Source organism: Ruditapes philippinarum, unplaced genomic scaffold (genome assembly GCF_026571515.1).
Source record: "Ruditapes philippinarum isolate M1 unplaced genomic scaffold, ASM2657151v2 ctg1803_1_1_1_1, whole genome shotgun sequence".
NCBI classification, from domain to species: Eukaryota; Metazoa; Mollusca; class Bivalvia; order Venerida; family Veneridae; genus Ruditapes; species Ruditapes philippinarum.
In genome coordinates, this window is record NW_026862431.1 from 228,163 (window position 1) to 239,413 (window position 11,251).

General features: G+C 32.8%; 1 protein-coding gene across 1 annotated transcript in view; it reads left to right on the forward strand.

Moving 5' to 3' along the window:
* LOC132719055 (uncharacterized) overlaps positions 1-7,672 on the forward strand; it is a gene marked incomplete at its 3' end in the record, with an annotated part of 62,093 nt that extends 54,421 nt beyond the window's left edge. Inside the window, exons 10-12 of the mRNA XM_060702793.1 lie at positions 715-780; positions 5,089-5,148; positions 7,607-7,672. Of these exons, the coding sequence (XP_060558776.1) occupies positions 715-780; positions 5,089-5,148; positions 7,607-7,672 (192 nt within the window). The remainder of the gene's footprint in view (positions 1-714; positions 781-5,088; positions 5,149-7,606) is intronic.
* Between the last annotated feature and the right edge of the window lie 3,579 nt (positions 7,673-11,251).

The window sequence follows — 11,251 nt, forward strand, 5'->3', positions numbered from 1 at the left end:
AAGACGAGATTGGCTACATCTCTTAAAAATATGAGATTTAATTCCTACCTTCCCACCATCTACGTGACAAAAATCCAACATTACTACAGTAGCTTTTCAACCTAACAATTCTTATGTATGTCGACCAGAATTGTATCTAAGTCATTGACCCTTCATGTGTAGCCCGTTGCTAGGTCACCGGGTTCATGTAATGGCTATAAAAAGCCTTTCTATCAAAATTAAGGACCATATGCAAAACATTTATCTAGCTGGTAATCAGAAAAAGCTTTTTGGGGTTCTAAAATTAAAGAAACGTTCTGTAATCTGTTGCAAATAGTGTGCTCTTACAATTTTGGTACTGATATATTGCAGCATTATATGTGTCGTTTTCCAGTTAACATGAAACAAAGAAGAAGAAAGGGAAAAATTCAATAAATGTGATGCAATGAACAATTCACTTGTTGTATGCTATCGAATCTCGGATCTGTGTATATATAGATAAATTAGATATTTGGTATTTAAGATAGTTTAGCATTTTTAAATAGTCGAACCAATTGTAAAACCAAATTAATAAGTTCCAGTTATCAGAAACTACACGTTTACTATCAAACATAAAATCAAATGTAATTAAAGTTGTGTTTCGCTTTTTTAATCAAGCGATGTTGTAAAAGTGATTTTTATCAGATATGACCCTTTTCTTAGTTTGCTTCATCTTAAGCCCATATATCATTTCAGTTGAAAAATTCCATTAATGAGAATGATGCTAGCACAAAAGATGTTGACGGAGATATTGGTAACGTGGTGAGTTAAGATTTACTATTGAAATAAGACAATTAATAAGCCCTAATCAATGAGTCACATTATGTGAGTACATTATATATTTAAAACTGAATAATAAACATCTGATGCACATCTTCTGTATTTTACATTTGTATGAATAAAAAATGATATTTTATTTATTAATAAGAAGAATGTGTTATCTGCTACAAATTCATCGTATATAAATTATTTAGCAAAGAGAACGAACATCTATAACTAAGTGAGCTACTTACTTATAAGACAGGACAGGACAAGTTTTTCATTCAGTTCCTTGGGCAATATTTCTACGCCCATGAGGACATACATAGCATAATGACATAACAGACAGTGATATGAAACAACATGTACTAAAAAGGCATTTATCTAAAGTAAATGGAGAATGCCGCATGGCATAAATATATGTAAATACAGTGCATATATCAATTAACAATGTTATTATACATTAAATAGTATTATTAAAAGAAAGATAAAATATACCAAAACGTCAATCATACAAAGTAGTTCTTAGAAGAAAAACGCATATAACACCTTAGCACGATGAACAGAACTTTCATCAGTTGTAAATGTTACCATAACATTTATATATATCATATTTTATGAGCTTTTATCTTGGTTTGACACTATAGCACAGCAAGTAAGTTGCTTATTAATATAAATGTAAATTTTACTGGTTGGTTCGAAAGCTGTAAAAAACTGTTTCATATTGATTTCAGATTTTAATCCTTTATTGCATAACAAACTGTCAGACAAAATAAATGTATGATTACGAGCTATATGAGCTTGAAGAGATTGTGTTTTCGTCTCTCTTAAAATTTGTTAGAATATTTTTTCATTTATATATCAGTGAAACGTACAATCAATATGGATGTGCAACATTGCGTGTACATAGTATAAAGTATTAGAATTGACTGTTCCATTCTGTAAATAGATATGACGAAACTTTTATTTATAATAACTGAATTATACTTTAAAAACTAACTCAAATTCATTTCCCTCTATGACTAACCTTTCATTAAAATACACAATGAGAGTCAATCAACTAGAACTTGCTTATATAGACAACCTATTATCATAGACAAGCGTTAAATACAATTGAGATATGAATAGGTCAACAAGTAATGGAGGTTTTAGTATATTTCTGAGGTGCATATTTATCATACCGTATCAAGAAACAGGAATAAACATATTCTTAAGTCTTATATCATTTCTATATAACAAATCGGTACGTTTCCTTCCCAAAGGCATTAAAAATAAATATTCCGAGCTTCGTTATCACATTTTGTTTTTTTCTATACATTCCACCAGTACTTTGATGGTTAGTTTATTGTACAAAAGACATTCTACAACTCAATGATATTAATTCTCTAATACGTTACAAAAATATTTCGCTGCAGATTTAGACCAACGATCAGTTTCTACTAGTAATCTATGGGATTATACTCTAAAGCTATCAAATGAGTTAAAGACTTCTTCATGCATAGATATTTTTAGCTCACCTTAGCAATGCTCAATGTGAGCTATTGTGATGGCCCTGTGTTCGTCGTCGTGCGTCGTCAACTTTTGAACATTAACAACATCTCCTCTGAAACCAATGACTGCACATCAACCAAACTTTACAGAAATGATCCTTTGGTGGTCCCCTTTCAAAGTTGTTCAAATGGTTTCGGTCTGTTGCATATGTAGGTCATAGGGCCAGAAAAGGATTCCAAAAACACAAAATAAAAAAATCTTCTATTCTGAAAGTACATGGGCCAAAGCTTTGATTTTTGGTATATGGTATCATCTATGGGTCCTCTACCAAAATTGTTCAAATTGTGTCCGTAGTGTCAAAATTGGCCCCGCCCCGGGGGGTCATAGGTTTTCCCTTATATGTATATAGTAAAATCTAAAAAAAATCTTCTCTGATTTGGCAAAGGCTACAGATTAGATATTTGGCATGTAACATTGTGTAGTAGACCTCTATCAAGATTGTTCAAATAATGGCCCTAGGGTCAAAATTGGCCCCGCCCCGGGGGTCATTGATTTTCATTACATACATATAGTGAAAATTTGAAAAGTCTTCTAGTCTGAAAGTAAATGCCCTAGAGCTTTGATATTTAATCTATGGTATCATCTGAAGGTCCAATACCAAAGTGGTACAAATTTTGTCCCTAGTGTCAAAATTGGCCTCACCCCGGGGGTCATAGGTTTTTTTCTAATATGTATATAGTAAAACATAAAACAATCTTCTTCTCTGAATTGGCAAAGGCTACTGGTAATATATTTGGCATGAAACATTGTGTGGTAGACCTCTACCACGATTGTTCAAATAATGGCCCTCGGGTCAAAATTGGCCCCGCCCTCGGGGGTCATTGATTTTCATTATATACATATAGTGAAAACTTGAAAAATCTTCTGGTCTGAAAGTAAATGGCCTAGAGCTTTGATATTTGGTCTATGGTAACATCTATAGGTCCAAAACAAAAGTTGTTCAAATTTTGTTCCTAGAATTAAAATCGGCCCCGCCCTGGGAGGTCATAGGTTTTTCCTTATATGTATATTGTAAAACCTAACAAAAATCTACTTCTCTGAATTTGTAAAGGCTACAGGTTAGATATTTGGCATGAAACATCTTCTAGCGAGTGTCTACCAAGCCCTAGGGTCAAAATTGGCCCCGCCCAAGGGGGTCTTTGATTTTCCCAATATGCATATAGTAAAAACTTAAAAAAATTTCTTTTAAATAACCCAAAGAGCTAGAGCTAGGATATTTAGCATAAAACATGCTCTAATAGTTGTCTACCAAGTTTGTTCAAATAAAAGCACTGGGGTCAATATTGGCCCCGCCCCAGTGGGTCTTTGATTTTCCCTATATGCATATAGTAAAAACTTAAAAAATCTTCTTTTAAATAACCCAAAGAGCTAGAGCTAAGATATTTAGCATGAAGCATCTTCTAATGGGTGTCTACCAAGTTTGTTTAAATAAAAGCCCTTGGGTCAAAATTGATCCCGCCCCAGGGGGTCATTGATTTTCCCTATATGCATATAGTAAAAACTTAAAAATCTTCTTTTAAAGAACCCAAAGAGCTAGAGCTAAGATATTTAGCATGAAACATGTTCTAATTGATGTCTACCAAGCTTGTTCAAATAAAAGCCCTGGGGTCAAAATTGGCCCCGCCCCGGGGGTCATTGATTTTCCTTTTGTGTGTATAAAGCAAAAACTTAAAAATCTTCTTCGAAAAAAAAAAAAACAACAAATAGCTAGAGATTAGATACTAAGCATGAAACATCTTCTTGTGAGTGTCTTCAAAGTTTGTTCAAATAAAAGCCTGGGGTCAAAATTGGCCCCACCCCGGGGGTTATTTATTTTCCTTATAATTATGTGTATAGCAAAAACTTAAAAAATCTTCATTGAAAAAACTCAAATAGCTAGAGTTTGGATATTAAGCATGAAGCATCTTCTAGTGAGTGTCTACAAAGTTTGTTCAAATAAAAGCCCTGGGGTCAAAATTTGCCCCGCTCTGGGGGACATTGATTTTCTTTATATGTGTAAAGCAAAGACTTAAAAATCTTCTTTGAAAAAACCGAAATAGCTAGAGTTTAGATATTAAGCATGAAACATTTTCTTGTAAGTGTCTACAAAGATTGTTCAAATAAAAGCCCTGGGGTCAAAACTGGCCCTGCCCAAGGGGTGTCATTGTTTTTAACTTTAGTCCGCCTCCGTGGCCGAGGGGTTAGAGTCGATGACTTCTAATCCAGCTACCTCTCTGGCGTGGGTTCGATCCCCGGGAGATGCTTTGGTAGTTTAGCGCGGAGGAAGGTTGTCTAGTACTGGTGTAACTCTCCAGGAACGATGGTTAGGAAACTACCCGCCTATATGACTGAAATACTGTTGAAAAAGGCGTAAAATGAAACAAACAAACAAACAAACAAAAATATGTTTAAAGAAAAAAACTTTAAAAATCTTCTTTTGAAAAACCCAACGAGCTAGACCTTAGATGTTTAGCATGAAACATCTTCTAATGGTTGTCTACCAAGTTTGATCAAATAAAAGCCCTAGGGTTTAAACTGGCTCTGCTCCAGGGGCCTATATACAGGTGAGCGACTTCAGGGCCATTATGGCCCTCTTGTTCAGGAAAAGATAAAGTATTTGAAATAATCTGGCATTGATTATTCTTATCACATATAGATACGTTTATATGCAAAAAGGATATTTTCTCTGACCTATCAATATGAAATTAGGGTGTTTAATAATAACTATACGGCAATTAAATACACTATTTTTTCCTGATATTAAATATTTTCTTCTTTCAGCTTGAGGAGATGCTTCAGCTATTTTTCAAAGATGATGGCAGGTTAATAAAAAGGCTGTTGGTAATCATTGTATTATTATTATTTATTCCTGTCAGTAGACCAGACTAATTTTGACCATAATCGATATTTTTTTCTTTTGTAACGCATACATTGATATTTATTTATATTTTTTTCTGTATTTTTTTTTGTTTGTTTGTATTGGGTTTTACGTCACACCGACACAGTATATGTCATATGGCGACGTTCCAGCTTCACTGGTGGACGAAGACCACAGGTGCCCTTTCGTGCATTATTTCAGGCACGAACCGGCACGTGAGTTTTTCTGTAATGTATTTGCAATTGTTCTATATATACTTCTTTTCAATTTAATACATATGCGTATATGTGTGTGTGAAAGTGTGTGCGTGCGTGCATGCGTGAGTGTGTGTGCGTGTGTGTGTATGAAAAATAAGTGCCGAAAAAAAGTCAAATATAAATGAAACAAAAAACACATTGAGTTTTCTTCTTTATTTATTTTCCAACCGGTTTCTCTTATGATCATCAGGGCAAATATATGCAAATATATGCAAATATGTTATAATATGAACAATAACCATTAAAACAAAAACAAAATCTATTATCAATGTAGCTTAATTTGCCAATGGAAAATGAGCATAATGGTACTTTAATTGGAAATTTAAGGCAAACATTATCATTTTGTTCCAAGAATTTAAGCAATTCAATGCCATTTTCCGGGCTGTTAAAATGAAAAAAAACACTACAAAGACGAAACGTGCATCTTTTGTTGATTGTTTGGTTTGAATACCTTCTATTGTATAGGGTGATACATTTTTAGCTCACCTGTCACAAAGTGACAGGGTGAGCTTTTGTGATCGCTTTTCGTCCGGCGTCCGTCCGTCGTCCGTCCGTCCGTCCGTCCGTCGTCCGTCGTCCGTCCGTAAATTTTACTTTAAATGACATCTCCTCATAAACCACTAAGCCAATTTCATCCAAACTTCACAGGAATGTTCCTTTGGTGGTCACCTTTAAAAATTGTTCAAAGAATTTAATTCCATGCAGAACTCTGGTTGCCATGGCAACCGAAAGAAAAAACTTTAAATATCTTCTTTTACAAAACCATAAGAGCTAGAGCTTAGATATTTGGCATGAAACATCTTCTAGTGAGTGTCTACCAAGTTTGTTCAAATAAAAGCCCTGGGGTCAAAATTGGCCCCGCCCCGGGGGGTCATTGATTTTCCCTATATGCATATAGTAAAAACTTAAAAAATCTTCTTTTAAAGAACTCAAAGAGCTAGAGCTAAGATATTGAGCATCAAACATGTTCTAATAGGTGTCTACCAAGTTTGTTCAAATAAAAGCCCTGGGGTCAAAATTGGCCCCACCCCAAGGGGTCATTGATTTTCCCTATATGCATATAGTAAAAACTTAAAAAATCTTCTTTTAAAGAACCAAAAGAGTTAGAGCTAAGATATTTAGCATGAAACATGTTCTAATAAGTGTCTACCAAGTTTGTTCAAATAAAAGCCCTGGGGTCAAAATTGGCCCCGCCCCGGGGGGTCATTGATTTTCCCTATATGCATATAGTAAAAACTTAAAAAATCTTCTTTTAAAGAACTCAAAGAGCCATGGCTAAGATATTTAGCATCAAACATGTTCTAATAGGTGTCTACCAAGTTTGTTCAAATAAAAGCCCTGGGGTCAAAATTGGCACCGCCCCGGGGGTCATTGATTTTCATTATATGTGTATAGCAAAAACTTAAAATCTTCTTTGAAAAAACCCAAATAGCTAGAGTTTAGAAAGCATGAAACATCTTTAAGTGAGTGTCTACAAAGTTTGTTCAAATAAAAGACCTGGGGTCAAAATTGGCCCCGCCCCGGGGGTCATTGATTTTCATTATATGTGTATAGCAAAAACTTAAAATCTTCTTTGTAAAAACCCAAATAGCTAGAGTTTAGATATTAAGCATGAAACATCTTCTAGTAAGTGTCTACAAAGTTTGTTCAAATAAAAGCCCTGGGGTCAAAACTGGCCCAGCCCCAGGGGTGTCATTGTTTTTAACTATATGTGTATAGTAAAAACTTTAAAAAAATCTTCTTTTAAAAAGCCCAATGAGCTAGAGCTTAGATGTTTAGCATGAAACATCTTCTTATGGGTGTCTACCAAGTTTGTGCAAATAAAAGCCCTTGGTTTAAATTGGCCCTGCAACGTTGGGGGGGGGGGGCCTATATACAGGTGAGCGACCTCAGGGCCATCATGGCCCTCTTGTTTCTTTAAGCCTTTAAGGACATGTTTAACAAAAAATTTTATTGGAACACTTAGTTAATGAAATAAAACATAAATACCTAGAAGGTAATTAACCTTAGATAAGATGTTGTAATTGAAACAAATGGCGCGTTTCTCGTCCCTTTAAACATGAAAATAATAATTGAATTGTGTGAGCGCACGTGTTTGTGGGTGCTCGCGTGTGGGTTATTTTCATTTGTCTGCATATTTGAAATAAATGGAATCTGTTTTCAGAATGAAACATCTGCAATGAAAGAAATGATTGAAAAAGATCAATCCGATGATAAAGACATTGACAAAGTAAGTTTTTGTTGTTGTTTTGATAAAACATCGCTTAGTAAAAGTCTTTTAACCATAAAGAAACTATTTTTGAATGCCTTCACTTGAACTGTTGATTGAATTGTTTTTCAATGAAACAACATTGTGTTCGTTTTCATATAAATATTGATATCGTTTATCACAGAAGGAAATGTGGTTTAATAGTTAATAAATAATAATATCTTTATTTAAAGAAAGTTACACATTAAGAACATACAGCAAGAATCATATATATCTTATTTCAAATCTGGCCTTCTGAAATAGAAAAAAATAAAAACAGAATGTGCATAGGTAGAAAAATGAATGTATAATATGTAAATTTTAGAATAAGACAACTCATATACTTTCGACACACTCAACAATTTGTTTAAACATATACGTACATGTATATTGCATCATTCGTTTGTTTCGTTCATTCATTCATTCATTCATTCTTTCATTCATTCATATGAACATCAATATATGTTTTGTATTTTTCTTTTGAACATTTAAGGTTATTAACATTACGAATATTCAAAGATATATTGTTCCAACAGTTCCTGCCAGAATAAGAAAATGTCTTTAATATAATTTGTTTTAGGTCTTGTCCATAATAATATATCTTTTCGTGACCTGGATCTATAGAGATAAATATTTAATTTGATGTCTGATACAGCCGTAAGTTTTGTAATATAAGTCAGTGCCATGTTATATAAAGTTTTTAAAAAGAAGCACTGCCGTGTGGTTTTTAAATCTGTCATAAAACGGTAACCAGTAAAGAGTCTGGAAAAGATTCATTGACGGAGATATATCTGGTTGCTTTAAAATGATTTTAGCATCTCATTTTTAGTAATTTACAAACATAATTTATGTAGCTTGTGTTTCCTGTATGCTATACAATACAACAATGGTTCATAATGTGTAATTTACAGTATATGCATTGAAAAACAGTAATTTCATATCAAGTGCAAAAATCACGATATTTTTTTTCAATAAAGCAATTTTTCTGTTTGAGTTTTACAAACATAGTCAATTTGCAAGTACCATTTAAGGTGTTATCAATGTAAATACCCAAATACTGTTTAATCAGTTACTTTTTCAAGAACTATTTCATTTATCTTAAGATACAGTTTTCTCATTACATTTACTTTTTGTCTTGTTCCTATCACCACACATTTTGATTTTAAATTTCTGGATTTAAGGCCATATTATTGATTTTGCACCACTTCACAATGTTAAAATGATGTTGAAGTTTTACTTCTACTTTTGATATATTTTCTCCGGACTCATAAAGTGTAAAATTGTCTGCGTATAGATCAACTTTTTTATATTATTACCAATGCAAGCTATGTCATTTATGTATATTAGAAATAACCAAGGTCCTAATGTTGAACCTTGTGGAACACCGGCAATTATTTTCATTGTCTGAGATTGAAGATAACCCATCTTAACCAGTTGTGTTCTGTTTGAAAGATAAGACTTAAAAAAGTGTAATGGCATTTTCAGAAAAATGAAACAGCTTAAGTTTATGGGGAAGTTTTTCTCATGGTAAACCAAATCAAATGCTTTCTTTAAATCTAAGAATACAGTCCCGATAATTTGTCCACCTTTTATCTATTAAACTAATGAGTGCAGTATTACAAAAATGAATCTTTGCGAAATTCTGATTTTTTTGTTATTATTGATAATTGATGCAACTATTATTGTAATATAATCTTCACAATGTTTGATGATGTTTGGCCTATTCTATCTAATTCTGTTTATTTTTTACATTCAGATTTTCGATAATAAGTTTAACTTCAAACTGTGTAATTAATTCAATATCAAATTCATGATATATTAGCTTTTGGTCTAAAGTTTCTTTCAAAAATGAAAAAAAAGTTGTATTTGAAAACTTTGTTCATTTAATAATTCATTTAAAATATTTACTTTTCTATAAAATTCTTTATTACCTGTCACAAATCTGTCTGGCATTGTTATACAACCTTTTTATTTAGATTTGACACGTCCTTAAACTTTTTCCATAAAAATGTTGGGTCTTTGTTATTTTTAATAGCATTGTTAAAGAAATCTCTTTTACTTTTTTTATCATTTGTAATAGTGGCAGTTTAAATAATATTCGTTCGGACATATAGCGATCACAATCTGGCCGTAATAAGGAATATGTATTCCGTGGGTTCTTGTTAGGATACAAATAACAACCAAGTAAATTGAAATAAACAATAATCTTTTAATCAAGTCCCAATTATGAAAATAATATGTCTATGAATGAAAAGTTTATTAAATAATTTTTAAATAAAGATTCATATTTAAGATAAGAACAGTTTTATGAACCTAACATATTCTAATTTCTATATCGTAAAGGCGCATCTTGTCAGTAATATATATTAAAATTCCCCCGTCTTTATGATAACTTTTACGGTCATTTCTTTCGTATGTGAAATTGTTTATTTTTAATTCATTTTTTTGTTGTACATATGTTGTATTATCACAAAGAGATTTCTCAATAAAGCCCAATATATCAGGCAAATTTTATTTGTTTAATAGATTGTTTTTTATTTCGTCTTTTTTAGGCATTAAGTAATTTATATATAATTTACGTTAATTTGTAAAACAGATAAACACAGAATCCCTAAAGAAAGCCCAACAAGGCAAAATTGAAAATGTTGCAGGCTCGGTTTGATTGAGCCTGTTCATGGACGGTACTGGAAAGTGCAACTTACCGTCCAAGCCCCCTAGCACCGGCTTAAGCAGAATTCAACATTTAAACATGAAATAGTAAAATTTTGAATTTAGAAACATTTGCAGATGTCAAACCTCGTTTATCAAAACTAAAATTGAACAATTTATTATCTGGAAAGTTTGATTTTTGAAGCGTGGCATCAGAATATATCTGAAAACATAATTTAGTACTTTGCAATTATATTCATCATTTCCGTGTTTATTGCATGGAACTGATTTTTAACAATTTGATTATCAGATGCGTTTGTGACCGGGGGAAGGGGTTAATCAAAGAAATAAAAAAGAGGGAAGAGAAAATCTTACCGTAACGGAAAAAAAAACAAGGGGCAACAAGGGGGTCAACAAAAAAAAAATTGAAACAACAAGACTAATTTGGGAAACAGTGGGGGGCCCCCCGGGAAGGTTTAGCAGCATAAGAATGACTTGGGGATTTTTAAATCGGTTTAAAAGTGCACCAAACCCGCCTTTTTGCCCCCATTTCCATAAACGAGACGTGTAAATAAATAGTCCCCCCAGTGAAATTTAACATTGTTTTGGGTTTCAAAAGGTTAAAATAAGAAAAAAACTAAAATATCATGGAAAAATATAAAATAAAAACCCAAAGACCAAACAAAAGTATCAATTTTCCCAAAAGGGAAAACAAACAACAAAAAATACCACAAGGGCCCCCACGAAGCAAGGCAAAAAACGAACATTTAAACAAAATTTAGTCCCAAAGGCTTTAAACTACCATTTATAGAGTCTCCCACTTGGTCCGTCAGATGCAATCAAAAGAGGAAAGCGTAGTGTCCAACTGTAAAAGGGTTGAACACTAAACATGCAGTATGTCTTAAAATAGTA